This window comes from Trifolium pratense, linkage group LG4 (assembly GCF_020283565.1).
Source record: "Trifolium pratense cultivar HEN17-A07 linkage group LG4, ARS_RC_1.1, whole genome shotgun sequence".
NCBI classification, from domain to species: domain Eukaryota; kingdom Viridiplantae; phylum Streptophyta; class Magnoliopsida; order Fabales; family Fabaceae; genus Trifolium; species Trifolium pratense.
In genome coordinates this window covers 55,098,201-55,117,688 of record NC_060062.1, presented here as the reverse complement: position 1 = coordinate 55,117,688, position 19,488 = coordinate 55,098,201, and the positions used below count along the sequence as shown (strand labels likewise).

The 19,488-nt window shown below is 34.1% G+C and overlaps 3 protein-coding genes across 4 annotated transcripts; 1 reads left to right on the top strand and 2 right to left on the bottom strand.

Annotated features, from left to right (window-relative positions):
• Window positions 1–482: 482 nt before the first annotated feature.
• LOC123924300 (mitochondrial carnitine/acylcarnitine carrier-like protein) lies at window positions 483–3,500 on the bottom strand. 2 transcript variants are annotated; one of them, XM_045977142.1, is made up of 3 exons: window positions 3,235–3,500; window positions 1,230–1,621; window positions 483–1,093 (listed from the first exon to the last, which is right to left on the bottom strand). In XM_045977142.1, exons 2-3 carry the CDS (start codon window positions 1,619–1,621, stop codon window positions 592–594), a joined length of 894 nt encoding a protein of 297 aa, XP_045833098.1. In that variant the 5' UTR covers window positions 3,235–3,500; the 3' UTR covers window positions 483–591. The 2 variants fall into 2 exon arrangements, with proteins under 2 accessions (XP_045833098.1, XP_045833100.1); XM_045977144.1 differs by having other exon boundaries at window positions 1,230–1,636; window positions 3,235–3,498.
• A 3,525-nt stretch (window positions 3,501–7,025) lies between these two features.
• Window positions 7,026–10,825, top strand: LOC123924763. Its single transcript, XM_045977730.1, has 8 exons — window positions 7,026–7,223; window positions 7,410–7,487; window positions 8,133–8,200; window positions 8,309–8,449; window positions 9,321–9,362; window positions 9,941–10,077; window positions 10,324–10,461; window positions 10,535–10,825. The coding sequence occupies exons 2-8, from the start codon at window positions 7,411–7,413 to the stop codon at window positions 10,661–10,663; spliced, it is 732 nt and encodes a 243-aa protein (XP_045833686.1). The 5' UTR covers window positions 7,026–7,223; window position 7,410; the 3' UTR covers window positions 10,664–10,825.
• Window positions 10,826–12,069: 1,244 nt separating this feature from the next.
• LOC123921479 (phosphoenolpyruvate carboxykinase (ATP) 1-like) lies at window positions 12,070–19,318 on the bottom strand. The gene is made up of 13 exons (XM_045974045.1): window positions 19,208–19,318; window positions 18,574–18,760; window positions 16,974–17,158; window positions 16,273–16,426; window positions 16,037–16,121; window positions 15,715–15,815; window positions 15,180–15,478; window positions 14,202–14,375; window positions 14,033–14,098; window positions 13,590–13,768; window positions 13,161–13,330; window positions 12,888–13,056; window positions 12,070–12,615 (listed from the first exon to the last, which is right to left on the bottom strand). Exons 2-13 carry the CDS (start codon window positions 18,747–18,749, stop codon window positions 12,472–12,474), a joined length of 1,902 nt encoding a protein of 633 aa, XP_045830001.1. The 5' UTR covers window positions 18,750–18,760; window positions 19,208–19,318; the 3' UTR covers window positions 12,070–12,471.
• Window positions 19,319–19,488: the final 170 nt, after the last annotated feature.

Genomic DNA, 19,488 nt, shown 5'->3' with positions numbered 1-19,488 from the left:
AGTGTGATGGAAGCCATTCCGGTATATCCGATGATGACTAATTTTATACCAAAAACTTGTATTGAAGAGATTCATAAACTTCAACGTAAGTTCATCTGGGGCGATACTGGCTGGGAGGTAGTGACAAAACATAAAAGTTGTGGAGGATTGGGATTAATGCGATTAGATGTTATGAACAAGGATTGTATATTTAAGTTGGGGAGGAAATTACAAACTGGTTCGAAGGATTTTTGGTGCGAGGTTTTGCGGGGGAAACATCATAGAAGTAACAGTACTGATGCAGTTATTTCAAAGAAAAGGTGTGTATGATGTTTGACACATCAGTGTGTCGGATAGTGACACGTGTGATTACATTCAATTAATTAATTTACTCAAATTGTTACCAGTGTTGCGTTCAATGGCCGTGTCTATGCTTCATCGTGTGAGTTTTGCCCTTAGCCTCTTTGGATAAAACAATGACTGTTGGTTGAAGTAATAACAAATGACAAGCATGTATGGCCCATATGGTAATTAATGGAGTGGAAAAGTTTTGGGAACAAAAGAAGAAAAAAAACATGACAATTTGATAATAAGCTTTACCATAAGAATTATTCATCCTAAAGCTGATCTTGTCATCTCATATGCTAAGAAACATGCTGCATTTGCAGGAACACTTCTGCCCATTGCAGGACCAAAACCTTTATATAGGCCTTTGAATCCCTCAGAAGCCATAATCTTTCTGAAAGCATCAAATGAACCCGAAAACTTAGGGTTCTTATAATCATCTACTTGAAGCACACTTTTAATAACATCGGTTGGGTAAACAAGGAACCAGAAAGAACCTCCAGCCAAGCCTCCGGCAACAATCAGAGAACCTCTACTTAGACCAGAGGTATCGGTGCCACCTGCAAACCGTTGCTTTAATGCTTCATATACGCCAAACATTATTGCATTTCCAGGTATCTCACGTGCCATTGTGGGAACCAAGCCTTTGAAAAGACCTCTCATACCCCCCTCTGACCGGAGAACTTGCCTGGCCACATCCATCGGTCCTCCATATTTAACAGCCACAGCTGCAGTTCCAGTGCCAGCAAGTGCACTTTGTGCTTGTAACCTGATGATATTAATAATGGAACAAAATAATTAAGTACAAAATCAGTACATAGTTTGAGTAACTTTGTAATTCAGTCACTAAAAATCTATACACGTCGATTGAAAGAAAAGGAAGAAAATGAGACCAACAGAGCTACCTGCATTTGATTAATTCAGTTGGGCAAGCAAGAAAGGAAACAGCAACACCAGCTCCAGCTCCACAAACAAACTGCTGATTCACAGTGAGGGGAGCACCAGGATGGGACCTCACTATTGATTCCATTTGTCCCCTAACTGTAAATAGGACAGCATTGAAGGCTGCAACCGTAGCGAGTGGGGCGCCCATACCTTTGTATAAACCCCTTGGACCTTCGGCTGCTATTGTCTGCCTGACGGCATCAAATGCGCCGGCATACTTGGGAGGCTGACCAGGGAGTGGTGTAGGCTGGCTTTGGAGCTTGACCTTGATGGTATCAAAAGGGTGTCCACATATCAATTGTGCAGCCCCTCCAACAGTTCCAGCTGTAAGGTCCTTTGCCACGTCTCCCATCTACAAAAATATAATCTTCCAAAGAGGGAAACAAAGGATTAGGATAAAGAAATATGAACATATGAGATCAAATCACTATTGTCAATCGCACATCGCAGAATATAGCAGTTTGTTCAATTTCCGCCACACTACAGTGCTATAGCGCTGCAATAGCCTCTATTTGACAACACTTCGTACTAAATCATGTATAACGAAACAATAGTGGTTTGATTAAATTTGGCAACGCTGTAGCGTAGCACCCCTATAGCAACTATTTGACAATACTGAGTCATATTACACTAGATGTATGAAATACGAAACTTGAGAAAACTGCCTTAAAAGATACAGGAGATGAGAACAAACATTTTTACATTAAGCTTTAGTTCTGATGAAATTCTTACTTTTTCAGAAACATGGTACTTTGTTTTCTTATTGAATTTTCACGATGTTTGATGTTCAAGGCATATCTGTTAGGCAACAAATAGTGCTAACAAGAAATATAAACTTCACATTGCAAAACAGTGGAATTCTTAATAACTCGGAAGGGGAGCATAATTCTTCGGTTTTTTCCTAGCATAGCTCGATATAATTTTAATGACAGGCCTAAGTCTTTTGCTTTATACTGGATAAAATGTGAAAGAGATCAAAGTTCAGTTTACCGAAACAGAGCTTAAAGAAGGATAAGATTTTCAATTTATAGATATACAAAGGAACATCATAGGGTTTATTGTTATTAATTTCTAATTAGGTCAAAACTACCCTGTATTATATTGGCTTTCAACCCTCGACCTAAATTTCAACCCAAGAATTAGCGGGAAAAAAACTTGATGTAACACATCAAGAATGTGTGTTCAAAAAAAAAATTGTGAGTGTATAATGCATTGATACTCATATTTTAGGCACAATCAACATCAATACCTCTCTCTATAAACTATTTACAAAGGAAAAAACTGAAGAAAACAAATAATAAGAATTGAGGTTTCGCTTGATCAACGTGTAAAATTGTGGTCGCGATCCTTGATATTGCAGAGAACTACACTCAAATGCAATCGATACAGTCTCAACTACAGTCACATTAAAGTGGCAAAACAAAACATGGACAAATACACAAACAGAACAAAGGCAAGTTAGAATAAGCATAAGTACAAACACGGACACCAAACACAACATTGACATCGACATGGATAAAACATTTACGAAAAATGAAAGTGATTGAATGTGACTCCATGTGTCGGTGTCAATCATATATGTCGTGCTACATAGAATGAAATATATGTCCCATAAGTACAGCTCAGTTCGTAGTGCCTGCCGCAGAAACACTACTAAATATGCAGTTGTCTGAGTTCGAACACGGAAATCCACACTTAAAAATGGCCGAGTCTAGTCACTAGACTTCTGGACAACAAAAATGAAATTTCTTGAAAATAACTAAAATAATTACTACATTACTAGACTGTCACCAACTAATGGAACCAAAAATAGATGGCAAATCTGATTGAGGGTTAAAATTCAAAACCATGAATGAAACTTAAAGACACAAATTTTCAATATAAATTATATACTAAGAAGTGGCACTTATAAAATTTGAAAGCAATTGTTCCTAATAAATTTGAAGAAAAGCTATAGAATCTTACCGAGCAGTAGCAGAATCCAAACTAATCAAAATCCCAACACTCTGGAAGAGTTTAAAGAATGTGAGCGTATTAATAGTGACGTGGTAGAATCTAAAGACAATGAGCGTATAAATATAAGGGAAATTGAATCTGAGAGAGCCACAAGATAATTAAGAAAGGACAAAGAAGAGATGAGATGTGGTTGTAAATTGTAATGTAAGAAATGGATTGGTTGGAAAAGTGAAGATTGGGAATCAGAGGCAGCAAAAGAAGCACCTTTTTTTTACAGACTGAGTAAGCCACTACTGTACTACTCTTCTAATTCATTCAGCAATGCTATGCTATGCTATGCTATGAAAGTGACTTGCATATATCTTTTTGCCCCTTTTTAAATTACTGTAATTATTATCTTATCCAGCAAATGGTATAAAAGTTTACGGAAATTCTACCCCCAACAATCTTCATTCTACCCCAACATTTTTTTAAAAATACCCAATATACCCTTATTAAAAATTAATATATTTTAATTTTTTTTGTCGTATTATACTGTTCCGGTAGAATTTTCAACCTCCCAAAAAACTGTTCCGGTAAGTATTTATCATTACCGGTAAGTTAACTTTACCGGTACACACTTTTTAAAAAGTGTTCCGGTATGTTAATATTACCAGTACACTTTTTAAAATGTTTTCCGGTATGTTTATGTTACCGGTACACTTTTTAAAAAGTGTACCGGTGTTAATTCTACCAAACAGTGCCTTAGTTTTAAAAAGTGTACCGGTAATATTAACATACCGGAACACTTTTTAAAAAGTGTGTACCGGTAAAGTTAACTTACCGGTAACGATAAATACTTACCGGAACAGTTTTTTGAGAGGATGAAAATTCTACCGGAACAGTATAATACGACAAAAAAAAAATTAAAATATATTAATTTTTAATACGGGTATATTGGGTATTTTTTGAAAAATGTTGGGGTAGAATGAAGATTGTTGGGGGTAGAAAAAAAATAATTCAAGTTTACGTCATTTGATCATGCTAGGCATGGGGCGAAAGATAGAAAACCCAATTTTATATCCAATCGGATTTGCATATCTCCATCTTGTCTTGAGGAAGGATGGAAGAAAAAAAATTTGTACCCGACATAAAATCTGTCAGGGACAAGAGACGATAGCGGATAATTTAATAGATATTTACGGATAATATAAATAATGGATATTTTAATTACTCGTATTTAGTGGATATGGACGTAGTTTGATATTACCGTATCCGCGGATATCAATACCGGTTATAAATTAATAAAATTATTTAAATATCTCTACTTCTTTTTTTGTTACATTTAAATATCTCTACTTCTTGAATACTATAAACTCTAGTATTTTTATTTTATAAAAAGGTAGTCTTTTCTACCTAACAAAAAAAAGATAGTCTTTTTATGGATGGATATTATATTTGGATTTTATATTATGTTTTGATGTTATTATATTTGGATCTTTTGTTCAGATCACTATACTACTTGTATTTTGATCACCGTTTTTAAATATTAGCTATTTTTTTTTGAAGAAACTAAAATGGAATATATTAACACAAACAGCCTCCCCAGCACAAGGCGTACCGAGGTAGACTACACAAGTTTACAATAGAGTTAAAGAAATGCAATCACAACCAAATCAAACAAAACTCAAACACAACAATGGACTAGATTTAAAAAAATAAGTTATGTTTTCAAATTGACTGAAAAAAATGTATGAATATTATATGTTAATTTTTATGTCTTTTAAAAAAGCTAAAAGCATTTTATTTTTAAATAACAATTTTATTAAAAAAAATAGTCATCAATGGATATCTATAAATATTTGTGGGTACCTCAATATCCACAGATTATCTGCGTAGCGGATACCCATAAGGATATGGAGCAAACAGGGATATCATATTTATTCAACGGAGCGGACATAAATATCATATTATACGCCCCAGTGGATATTCATTTACTTAGGGAGAATTTTCTCCCCTGCTTTTTTTTTTTTTTTTTAAAAAAAACTAAACCAAAATTTTGTTAACCGAAGGCTCAAGTCTCCATTTCAACCCTCCATTATTTTATAAATAATTAAAAATGTTTATTGTACAAAACATGATTGGATGAGATTCTACATGATAAAAATGTCATATGAGATTATCTCCACCCCTCCATCCTACCTCATTTTCGCATGAAATTTTCTTTCCTTTTTTTTAAATAAACATTTTTTGTATGAACTTGTAATGTATTGTGATACTTTTTCGGTCTAGTAATTTAATGGTTAGAAATTCAACTTTAAAGGTGAATAAGTCGTTCGGGGTTGGAACCTCCATCTCCTACTATATGTAATGTCCCTATCAACTGAATTAAGTTCACAGGATATCACCTGGAATTGGGTTTGGCACATCCCAACACCGGAGAAGATAAAGTTCTTTATTTGGACAGCTCTCCATAATGCCCTTCCAACTAAAACTATGCTTTCCCATCGAGGTTTGCTTCAGGTTAACTTGTGTCCTAGATGCAACATTGACGAAGAGACAACCTTACACTGTTTAAGAAATTGTGAGTTCATAAAGTGTTTCTGGAAAGCTATCGGTTTTGTGGACCAGACATTCTTCCAGGGTGATAATTTGTATGGATGGCTGCACAATGGCATAGATGGTCCCTCTAGTTTTCTGTTTCTAGCTGCAGTGTGGTGGATTTGGCGCGCGAGGAATCTCCAGTGTATGGAAAATGAAGTAGCCTCTTACTTTACTCTCAGGACGAACACCGAGAACCTGACTCAACTGCTAAGAACGTGTTTTCTTAAACCCAACATAAGTCCAACCACTACAATGGTTCGCTGGAATGCACATGGTGGTATCGGGATGATTCTGAATGTTGATGGGAGTAGCATCGGCAATCCAGGTATCTCTGGCTTCGGAGGTTTGATTCGGAACTCTGACGGGGCGTGGGTGCACGGTTTTGCTGGAAATATAGGCTTTTCGAATATCCTTCATGCGGAATTATTGGCAGTGTACCATGTTTAATTTTGGTGTGGGAGCTGGACATTAAGGATTTGTGGTGCTATTCTGACTCCAAAATCGTGATTAAGCTGTTATCTAATCATGTAAATGAGTGGCACCACTATGCAGCGATTATCTATAACTTAAAGGATCTTCTCACTAGAAACTGGAGGGTTAGGTTGTTGCATACTCTTCGGGAGGGGAACACTTGTGCAGATTTCTTGGCCAAGTTTGGAGCTCGCAACCCTGAAGCTTATTCTCCTATAGCTGTTCCGCCGGATGAAATGAGTCTTCTCCTACTAGCTGATGCTAGTGGGACAATTTTTTTTAGATAATTTTTTTTTGTCTTTTCCTTTTTTCTTCATCTTGTACCAAAAAAAAAATGCCACTATGTTTGGTCCACCGTATAAAAAGTGCGATGTCCGTTTGATTCGCTAAAAATAAGGGACTGGACAGGACAACTGTAGTTGTACTGTGTTTGATTGTAAAACTGTTTCAGGAACTGGACAAACTGGGAAGCAATGGACAGGAAAAAAACAGAATTTTTTGTACCTCACTAAACCACAGCACAACTTTTTGTCCGCAGTACAAGTTGTCTAAAATGCCAAAATACCATTTTATTAACAAAATATCGTATAAGACAAAAAAATGTTCAATATCCCAAAAGTTTGTTCTGTACTATTCTGTCATGTGTTGTGCTGTTCTGTCTTGTACTGTTCTGTCCAGTACTTGCCCTTTAACAAATGAAACGCTTTATAGTTATAGAAAAGAAAGAAGTAATTTTTGAACGGGTAACCTAATTAATTTCCCTTCTCTCTCTCTCTCTCTCTCTCTCTCTCTCTCTCTCTCTCTCTCTCAGAGACACATACACGCACGATACAACACTGAACACTGTTATCGTGCGAGTTCTGCCACCATTCCCCCTCCGTCCGGTCACGTCCGGCCGCCATCCACTTTCCCTGCGGCTTCCGACCACGCCTACGCCATCACAGGTATTATCTCTTCCCATCAGCTCAATCAAATACAGTAAAATACATTCTCTACCGCTTTCAACTCAACTTGCTAGAAAACCCTTCTTTATGCATTTTATAATGTTACTTTCAGATGTCATTTCTCACATAGAAGCTATTCTTTTTATTAATCAATAATTTACACTATTTTGTTCATATCAAATGCAGAATGGGAAGCATAGAAGACAAATCAATTTCTGAATTAGAGAAACAAATTTTCCACAAATTCAGAGATTTCATGACAGGGTAATTTCTAAATGTTTTATATGCTGCTTGTCTTTGATGTACCTTCAAAATTTAATATTTCATTGGAATATGTTTTTGTAAGGTTGAAAAATAAGTTATCATATAGGGGATAGGATAGATACCTTTTCCAAACTCATACATAAATCACATTTTACTAGAATAGGGAACACCGAAAATTCAGATTGAACGCGTTTCTGATTGTCTGACACTTGTGATTACATACAATTGCTTTTATTTTCTCAAATTATTATCTGTGTCAGCGTCATAGTGTCGTGTCTGGTGTCTTTGTCCATATCAATGCTTCATGTCATAGTTTTTTTACGGAGTTCCCTAAGTAATTTCCGATCAATAAACAAATTCATGTCTATATGAAGAGTGAAATGAATTAGTTTAAAGTACAATATTTTGCAGATATAACATTTTAAGCATGAGTTATAATTCTTGATATATTTTGTATTTTTGTAGAAGAAATACATAATAAAGAATTGATTTTAAGACCTACTGCAAACCATATAAACACTAACCATACTTATATAAAATATTTTATATTTTGGAATTAGTGCTCCAATAGGATCATTTTGTACTTGTTTTATCACAGAATATATCTGTATAATTTCATATTTCTCAACAGCTACCCTATGATAGGATTACAAAATTTGATGAATTGGGAACCGCAGGAAGCAAGCTGTTGTATGGCTTTCAACAAGCATTAGGTATTCTTCAGAATTTAGTTTACCATATGTTGGTATTTACTGTAAAATAATGAATTTGATATTGCTATCTCTAAACTGATGTTTCTATTTTTTGCTTTTGTCGTGCAGAGTTTATTCGGAAGCCTTCTATAAATACGAATTCTAAATTAATCAACAATATCATTAAAGCTAATGAAACAGAAAGACTTAAGTCCTATGTCAACTTTGAATGTAAGAATCGCAAAGATGTTGTCCAGAATGCAACCAGTTGTAAGTAAATCTCTATTTTTTTGGTAGTTAAGAGGAAGGGATAGATTGTTTCATTACGAGCTTAGGGATTCCTGTGTTGTCAAATAGCGGTTATAGCTTAGTGAAATTTTAACAACTCAATAATGCCCACAATACAGCAACACACTATATATAGTATACAGTATGTATTGTCAAGTAGAGGCTATATCACTATAACGTAACGGAATTTGAACAAACTGCTATTATCCGCGATTGACAATACTGGGGCATTCTGCAAGTCTGAACGAATGCTTGCTTATATTTATGTCTAACTACAATACAACTCCTTTTTAACCTTCTTTATCAAGTCGGATATTTTCCTTCTTCTTTTGGTGCAATCATGAATCTTCCTTTTTAATGTAATTTTTAGTGCATACTGAATTCTGGAATACTACTTTTATTCTTATAATTATTCATCAAACTGTTCAGTTTTACAATAATTATTACTCTAACTTTTATTCACAAATTATGTTATTTTTAAATGGACCTTTTCACCTGTTTTCCGTTTCCTGATAATTCTTTTATCCACTTTATTTTTGTCACTTTGCCTTCAAATTTTGATTGAACTCCCAACAATTGACCATCTAATGTTCTTTTTGTTCCAAAACACATCTGTGTGCAATAACTACAAAATCTTTTTCCCACTTGATGCACGGATCAAAACCATGTGTACCGTCTTGTCGTGATTTGTGAATCTTGTCTAATGACAATTTGAGAAACTATATAAACACATCCACACTTGAAATGTCATTATGAAGTATACATCTATACTTATTTTATTTTTTTGATATTTCTTTGCTCTGATTATATTAATAATTAATTGTTTTAACATGGCAAAATATGCATATGGAAGTGGGCTCATGTAAACAAGGACTTCTTCACCAAATCAGAGATGGTATGGCTTCTTTTTATATACATTTCTCTTTTAACCATTTGGACTGTTGAGCCTTTATTTATGCTGTCTGCGCTCTTTTCTTGGCTTACATTTAACATTTATGCCTGGAACAAACAACCTCAGCTTAATTTATGAAGATGTTTGTTTTCTATTTTTCAATAATTCTTTCCAATCGCATTACTTAAGCAGTAAAGAACTTCCTTTTGACTCTGATATAAAATGTTCTTTTACATATTAAGTTGTTTTTTAAGAACTGGCTATCGTTGATACGAATATTCATTCCGGAAAAATCAAGGCCCCTTTCTTGCGGTCGGTGTAAGAAGAATAAGTTGTTAGTCCAGCTTTTTAGTTTTCATTGAGTTTTCTGTTGTATATATTTTTTGGGTGTAAACCTAAAAAAAGTCACACATAAACTTTGTCTGTTTCCTTGCTGTAGTTGTGAAGCCTCATGCTCCTTGTTGCAAAGTTTCTATCTTTTTTCTTTGCACTTTATTGGGTTGAATAATTTCATAGCCATCTTAGTGATCCTGCCTTCTTTCTTTTTGTTTAACAATTAACTAGTTGGTCATGTCTTGCAGCAAAGGTAGTACTTGATGAACTTGAAGATATACTGGTTAATGTAACAAATGTTACACAAAGTATACATGGAAAATTATCAGCCCTTTCAGATCAGGACAATGTTAAATTAAATGAGCAAGGAATATATAATGATTTGGTAATACTATTAAATTTTGAATTGAGAGAATTTCTTGTGCAAATTCTATCGTTTTACATATACTATCTGATATAAGGCTTGATACTGATAGAGATATGTCAAGATTGTTCAAAATAATTTTGAACAAAAATGTTAGTTATACACCTATACTAGATTTGTGCATCATTTACACGATTTCTGATATATATGTAATAATGGAAATTATAGAATTCTAGCTCACTAGATAAGCAATTGCTTCTTACTCAGGAGGAAAATACTGATATATGTCACTCTGGAAGAACTGATGTCACAACTACAAAATTTAAGGAAAATGCTGATTACACAAGTTTAGCTCCTCTGATGGCTATTGTATACAGTATGGTCAAGCAAGACTATTTGATGCAGGTAATCAATGATCTCTCTGTGACTTTACTGTCGGCCAAATGAAGAGCGCTTAAAATCTTCCATTTTGTTACAGGAACGAATTGTTTCTGCTTTAGATCTGAACGTGTTATCGGAAGAACTGGAAAGCTACTGCCAAATGTGGTCTTTACATCCCTTCATAAATGATGAAATCATGCAACAGGCTTGGAAATATATTCACTGAACAGTCTTTTGTTTGTATTGGACAGAATCAGTTACCATCAGGCTAGATTAAGTTAGTATTACTCATAAAGAATTCTATTTACAGAATGGCCCTAAGAGTTATGATATTCATTGCATGTATGATACTAAATGTAATTGGAATAACAATACTTGAATTTGAGTATTTCTCTTTTTCTAATAGCAAGGATTGTACAAATATTTATATAAACGTGAACGGTATAATCTAAATACAACTGAGATCCTATCAATTTTGATTACAATCAATAACAATCAATATATATCAACCGCACCGCACATAACTGTTTGTTTAGAAATATTGGAACAGGCTTTGGAGTTGGGTATTTGTGGTGCATATTGGAGGTGCAATACTGCAAGAGTCTTTTTTTTTTTTTTTTCTTTTTCTCTTCTTCCCATTGCTATATGAGGTGTGTTGTTACAAAGGTAATTCTCGTGTAGAATGAAACTTAGGTGATCCTAAGGATATAGGAATGGTGTATATGTCGTACGATATGGTTGTTGTGTAACATAATATAGTTGACAGGTAGTGTCAAGCAAAACTTATTGGGACCTAAAGGTTGTTGAGATCATATTAATTTCATACATTTAGGTGATCCGTTACATAAGAGTAAGTTGTTAGGAGTGGTTGTAATCAAGTATAAACATAGGTGCTGTGTTGAAACTTGAAGAAGGTTGAATGTGTTTGATGTGTTTGGAGCATGCTCTGGCATTTTTTCCCCGTCCGTAGACGAAGTGGCAACCACCACTAAAACTCACACAACTGTGAGATCCCAAGTTCGAATCCAGGTAAAGGCGTCCAACCTAGCAGTATCAGCATTTGCCAGTAGAGCTAGGATTTATGGACTGCTCTAGTATTTTAAATTAGACAGTTTATGGTGCATGCTGGTGGAGCTTTATGTTACCTAGTTAAAGCTAATTGTGATAGGTTTGCGTATAAATTGTGATTTTGTGATTTTGCATTTTAAATTTGGATGTGAGTATTCCATTTATGATATAGAACAGGGCTATTACGCAATAAATCAGGTTTGGGGTATAGAAGACATTGTAAGGACTGATCTTTGATATTGTAATTTTCTTGTGGGATACTTCTTGTGCTTACAAGAAATGCGTTATATAAATTAAATACTTTAGTTTTTGCAGATGGAAAGAACCAATAAGTTAGTGCCTGTCAATGAGATCTGAAGCGCGAAACAACATAAAAGAAACCCTTGGAAGGAACACACCTTCGCTTGGGACCCCCAAGTTGGAAGAGGTCCTAACAACAAAATCGGGAAGCGAGAGCAAGTCGGATGAGATACATGGTAGTATGAATGTGAGAACGATGGCACGTGGTGCTCACACACCCAAAATCTCAAGGCTTGATAAGACAGAAGTAAATCTTTGTCAATCTTTTTTTTTTTTTTTTTTTTTTTTTTGGAAAATCTTTGTCAATCTTAATATTAAAAACATAACACTCAAAGGTTATTGATAAAGCAGTTTGTAGCTAAGTAAAAAAAATCAGTTAGAAATAACTGTCTGAAAAGATAGGTAAATATTTCTTCCACAAAAAAAATTATTGCAAACTTGTCCTTTTAATATCCCTCACAACTTTTCTGCCAAACCAAAAACAGACAACATAACTTCATTTGAATAACAACAAAATGACATGAACTTTCTTCTAAGTTTCTAAGTATGACGGCTATCTTGTACTTAAATATCGTCTTTTTCCTTCAAATTCAATGAATCAATAAATGCAAAATCAACAGACATTTGATGCAGAGAGGAAGAGTGGGGAAGGAGTGCTCTTAAGTATCAAAAGATTGGACCAGCTGCAAGAATATCTTCTGTCAATTTGCTGTCTTCACCAATCTTATAGTCAGTGAAGGTTTCAAAATTCTTCTTGAACAATCCAGCCAGCTTCAACAATGTCTCCTTGTATGCTGTTTTGTCTGACCACTGCAAAGGAAGAAAAATATCCAAAGGTTAAAAAGTTTGAAAATTGATAGGACCGAATAACGTGTACTGAGCTGGTTTTAAATAAAGGTCCGAAATTAGGATCTAGGCCGCGACATAATGGTTTTTTAATGTTGTCAAAACCACTATGCGACTGCAATTGTGGTTGCATCAGCCATATCTAATTGAGATTCTCTGAAATATTAGTGATCGCGATGCAATTGTTTGCAGCGACCGCTATTTAAAAACTGGTAGAGAGTTCAAGCGCAACTAACCGTGTTCTCGGGGTCCAGAATTTCAGAGGGAACTCCTTCCACTTCAGTAGGTATCTCAAGCCCGAAAATCTCAGTCTTCTTGTACTCAACATTCAATAGGCTTCCAGAATGAATAGCATCAATAATTTTTCTGGTATATGGTAGTTTAATGCGACTTCCGCAACCATAGCTGCAAATAGAGTGAAGCATGAACCAAGTTAATTTCAGATTCTGTAAAGAAAGGGAAAAAAATCGACATTTTAGTAATGATCATATTCATAACTAATAGCATACCTTCCACCAGACCAACCAGTGTTAACAAGCCATCCAGTAGCACCGTGATTTTGCATTTTTTCAGCAAGCATGGCTGCATACTTTGTGGGATGTAGCATTATAAATGCTGCACCAAAACAAGCTGAAAATGTTGCTTGTGGCTCCTTTATACCCTCTTCTGTTCCAGCCACCTTCAGTTATGATTCATAAAAGAATTAAGGAATGATAGATACATAAAGAAGCAATATTACCCTATATAACAGTCACACCTCAAGTTGAAGGCGTGTTCGAGTATCCAACGTGTGTCAGTGTCTAACATTGACATGTGTGGTTACATTCAATTACTTCCATTTCTTCAAATTATAATTGGTGTCTATGTGTCAGTGTAGATGTTGCGTGTCGTGTATATTACTAATACTAAGATATATTGGAGAGTGATTTAGACATTACCAAAGCTGTATATCCACTGATGAAATGATACATCGTCTGTGACAGGCTTAGCTTACTAATAGGTGGAAGCACACCAAATGCATCACATGCCAAAAGTATAACATTTTTCGGATGAGGACCAACACAAGGTAACTTCGCATTTGGAATGTACTCAATTGGATAAGCTGCACGAGTATTTTCTGCAATACAAGACAGAAATATTTATCAAATCGCGATTCAAATGTGTAAGACATGTCTATATGATGCACCCCATAAAATATGATGAATTTAGTCAACTTAGTTGTTTAATGTCTAAATAATTCTTCGTGTGTGCTTGAAAAATCACGGTGGAAATCCATGGTGAACTAGTAGATACTACACATTAGAGCTTCTAAATATTACAGTGCAGAGCTCTATTCTCACGGTTATGTACTCAGCGACTAAAAATTGAAGTAATTACTTACCTGTAACTGATTTGTCACTATAATCAACTCCTCGAAAATGCTCATCAAAAACAACATTCTCCAACACTGACAAGAGAGTGATAAAAAACAAATCAAAATGCATTTCCCATGAGAGTTAATTAAAGATGAAGTGATATTAAAGTAGACTTAGATTAATAAGGTAATATACCTGTACCAAACTTGATTGCATTCCAGATATCAGGTTCTTTCTCCCTAGAGAGATCAATGCACTTTGCATAGCAACCACCTTCAATGTTAGACACACCATTCTCACTCCAACAGTGCTCATCATCTCCAATCAAATACCTATTATTGTCCGTTGAAAGAGTGGTTTTTCCGGTACCTAATGTAGACGATAATATAAAGAAAAGGAAAAAAAATTATCATTATGAAGAAGGTTCAGACAGTGCTTTTATTTAACTACAATAACGCTTTTAACCGTTATCAACCAATGTGGTATCTATTAGAGAGATACTTATTGTACCGTTATAATCACGGCTCTCTTAAGCACTTCGCCATCAAAGCCTTGTTCTTGTGGGGCTGTGTACCGTTATAACACTGTCAGAGATAAGAGGTTTACTTTTGCCCCCTACTCTGACTCATTCTGCCGCATGCCCTACGAATTTACCAAAATACCCCCGTCTGCTATTTAAGTAGCGGACGACATTTGTCAGAAATTCTCATTTTTATAACGTGCGCTACTTAAGTTGCGGAAGGGTAAAAAGGGAAAGGTGTAGGGCACGCGAGTAACTGGTAGGGAGGCAAAAGTAATTCTCCAAAGATAAAAGCTAGGCCCAATTAAGACGCAACGGCACGATGAGCCCATTGGCGTTGTGACCTCGCCTTCCTCAGCCGGAGAGATCGTGGAGAGGTAACCACCTCCTACCACCTAACTCTCTACGTCCTGAGGGAGTAAGGGATATATAAGACTCCTAAATTCAGTTATCATTTGATTCACTTTGTACACAAACACAGAAAATCTCTAAGACCTAGGCCTGATACGCTATCAGTCAGGTACCTTCATAACCTTAACAGGAACACTTACAGATAATTCTTTCGAAGTGTTATCTGAGTCGCATTTCAGATAACATTTTTTTTTATAGTGTAAATTAATTTTATACTAACGTTAAAGTCTTTTATGGTATACCTGAGAGTCCAAAGAAGAGAGCAACATCACCATCTTTCCCCATATTGCAGCCAGAGTGTAAGGAAAGGATTTGGCGCTTAGGCATGAGATAATGCATGAGACTAAAAAGACCCTTTTTCATTTCACCAGCATATTGTGTTCCGAGGATAACCATCTCCTTCCTTGCAAGATTAATATCAACGCTAGTTGAAGATGTCATGTAATGTGTATAACGATTACATGGAAACTGTCCTGCATTGTAAATAGTGAAATCTGGTGTGCCAAAATTCTCAAGCTCTTTAGGAGTTGGTCGAATGCACCTGCCACACACCATTGTACATGAGAACTAAACTAATTAACTGATGACACGTCGACACAAGTAATAATCTGAAAAAATGAATCTGATCACATGTTTCAGTGTCATGTTAGTGTCAGACACGTGACGTACACATGTCTAACACCGAACAAGTCTTTCATCAGAAGTGTCACTATAATGAATGCAAATAACAAAGTCATGGTAAATTATTCTATTGCTTAACTTAGAGTAATAACTTACATGTTGTGCATAAAAAGTGAATGATAAGCTCTAGCAGAGACAATCCTGACTTTGATTCTGTTCTCCGGATCCCAGTTCAAGAATTGATCATTCACAAAAACCTGCAAATTCAACTATATTCTCTTAGAATTCTGTCTATTTCCGGTTGATCAGTCTCAATTTCTTTCTAAAATAAATTCGCTATAGAGGCTATTTAATTTTTTTCCTTTTAAAAAAAAAATGCTTTAACAGTTTAGAGTTCGGTTAAGAGATAAGTAAAACTTAATTGCAATAATATAAAGATTCATTTTGCATAAAATGAGTGGAAAAAGTGAGAAATGACCTTATCCAAAGAGTTCAAGTAATCAACAGCTCTTTCTCTATTCACCATGAAACTGTGCTCATCCATCTCAATGTTAGGGGAACCCCTTCAAAAGTATAATAATGTTACCATCAAATAGAAAAGAAATTAACACATGCATATTATACTAATATTAGAAGGAAAAAAATTACTACTATACATAACATAATTAATTATATAGTATATGGTGAAAATTAAATAAAAGAAAAGATGCTTACTTTCCCCACCAAAGCTCATTCTCAGTAAGATCATCCTTGACCACACGCTTATCTCTAGGACATCTTCCAGTCTTGGCCCCAGAAAGTGTAGCCAATGCACCATTTGAAGTTATGAATGATCCTTTCTCATGCTTAATAGCTTGCTCATAAAGTTCTGCACCATGTTTTCACATTAACTAATACTTTTGCTAATATACATCATTATTTACTAAAACCATATTGTTGGACAAATATGTTACATTTTTTTCTTGGCTATAAAATTAGATTTGGTATTAGAAAAAAATATTAAGTTTAACAAAAGTCGGTTCTTAAAAATAATCTGATTTAGACACGTTCTGAAGTCAACTCAGATTAAACTATTCAATTCATTGACTTTTATTAAGTTTGTCATACTTGACCAATTGATGTGCAAATTGTTATGAGACATTTTCGCACAATTGAATTGATCATGTACGGAATGATGTAACACTACTTATCTTTAAAAAATTCAATTAGTAAATTAAAACACAAAATGCATATCATATTAATGTAATTAAGACATAGTGTTTGACATTATCTAATAACATAAGGAATGAGACTTATATATCCTATATGATGATGAGAAGCTTAGTTGGAAAAAAAGACATTACATTTTATTTAATGAAAACGTACTACAATGATAAAAGTTTTTGAATGAAAAGAAAGAGTAAAAGAGTTAGAACCTGCAGGGGAAAGATTATAGAAAACATGAGTAAACTTGAGGGCACTATCACTGACAGCAATGGTTGGTGTGACACGATGGTGAGGTACATGAGCAACCCCTTTTGTTTCTGATCTACTAGTACTAGATGGGTCTCCCTTCACTACCTTAGGCCCAGTTTCTCTTGTCAATGATGCTAGAGATGCACTGTTTGTTTCATTAACAAATAAATAAATAAATATATCACCACATAAATATATATGTGATTAATCATTTAATTAATATTTTTATATATAAATAATTTAATTATTATTTGCAAAACATTAGTTAGAAAATATTTGGGCTAGAATAGCATAATTTTAAATTTATATATTTTTCGGAGAAAAACTCCCCCGAGGTGGGAACGAGGGGTAGGGGTCGAGTATGTAATATAGGGGACTGAACGGAAGAGTACTCATCACCCCACCTTTGTTGGCACCCTATCTTGTATCGTTATATATGTCTTATTTAGAATATTTTTGTCTTAAATTATTTGTTACTTTATAATACCAAAATGTTTTTCTAATAGTATCCTTGATTTTTTTTTTTTTTTTAAAAAGGTAGTCTACTACTACCACTTTTTAATACTAATATGATATGATATTTTACTATTTCATAAGAGAATTTTAGTTTTAACACATTATATATAAAATAAAAAACATAAGTTTTTTTTTGTCATAACTGAAACATAATATTTTTGTTGCTTATATTAAACCGAATGAGATATTAATTAAATTATTATCAATAAAAAAAATTAATCATCTTAACAAAAAATAATAATAATAATAATAATAATAATAATAATAATAATAATAATAATAATTAATCACGTACTCTACTACTACCACTTTTAAATACTGTACTTTAACTAATAAGTTTTTTTTATTACAATTACAACAATAAATTTCATTTTGTTGCTTAACCAAATACTATTAATGTAGTGAAAATAAATAGCACGAAAGAATTTTTTTTTTTAAAAAAAAAAACGAGCAAGTCGTAATACTTTTTGACATGAATATTATTACTTTCACGTTTTCTTTCTTCCCATAATTTTCGCCAGATGATTTTGTTTTGGTTTGGACAAATAATATTGTTATTTTGCACCGGAGAAATAACACTATTTTTTTTTTGTTAGTACCAGCAAATAATAATACATATTATATATTATATATTATATATATATTAGAGAAAAATAACAAATAAAAAAAAAACACGAAACTTATTAAAATTTAAAACACATTTTGTTTGTGAAACAAAAGCATTATAAAAACTACACATCATCGCCAGATCCTAAAAGCTAGGAGGAAAGGAAAATAATAGGAGGAAATGCTTGAGGTGATTAATTGATTAAGAAATGAAACTTTGTTGTATAATGAAAATTAAACCCTTTCTTTATAAGCTGAGAATGAAATCCTTAAATTAAACCATGTCACGATTGTATTATTATAGGTATAAAGAATATCCAGACACATGAAAAATTGTAAACACATAATGGCATAATGCAATAGTCACTTCTAATGTAACAATATATTTGGATCCTCGGTAACAACTGCAATTATTACATAGAGGATCCAAACACATACCTTATAGATTGGAGTTGTTGTTTGTTTCGTTCTTCTTCAGAAAGAGTATGTAAGTCGGTCTGAGATGCGCTGGGAGTTATATTTTTCTTTCTCTGTAACGAGTGAAGCTCGTCGATGGTGTTAGCCTTAACTGTTGGAGCACTTCCGTCATTTTCCATTGCAAGACTACCGGGCATCCTACAATTATCTGCCATGAATATATGACACACAAATTTACAACATTTACTCATAATAATTGTAATATTTTTCAAATCCTAAACTATTGCATGGGTGATGATCATGACACTAGGCCATGTAAGGTTTATATTATGATCTACAATTACATAAAAATGTGACAATACATGCATGTGTTATATAACTATAACCTATTAATCATCGAGACAGATACAAACATCAGACATGGCACAATCACATACATACATGTCAATGGTAATCAGATGTTGTGTTAGACACAAATGCACCTTCTATCAAAAGTATACATAAACTATAACAATAACTTATAGTAAGCATGTGCGCGCGTGTGCGTGTGTGAGATTGTTTAATGTAGATCAATTAACTATGGAGAGAAATGAGAGAACCAGAATTTGGAGCTTGTTGGGAAGGTGATGAAAGCTAGATTGAAGAGAGAACTTACCGAGTAATGAGATGTAAAGAAAGAAAACGGTTAGAATGAGTATGAAAGAAAGGACCACGTTTTTATGATGCAGCTTCCAACAAGTGTGGCTTTTAAAGGGTAAGAGGGAAATTAACCCTATTATCCCTAACCTTAAGGGTCAAGCTCTAAGAATAGAAAATTTCAAATCATAATACAACAATCTGACTCAGATAATTAATGTCTCTCTTCTAATCCCTATCCACTTGTCCTAGTTTGTTGTCATGTAAATAGAAGCAAAGATAATTTAAAAAATTAAATGT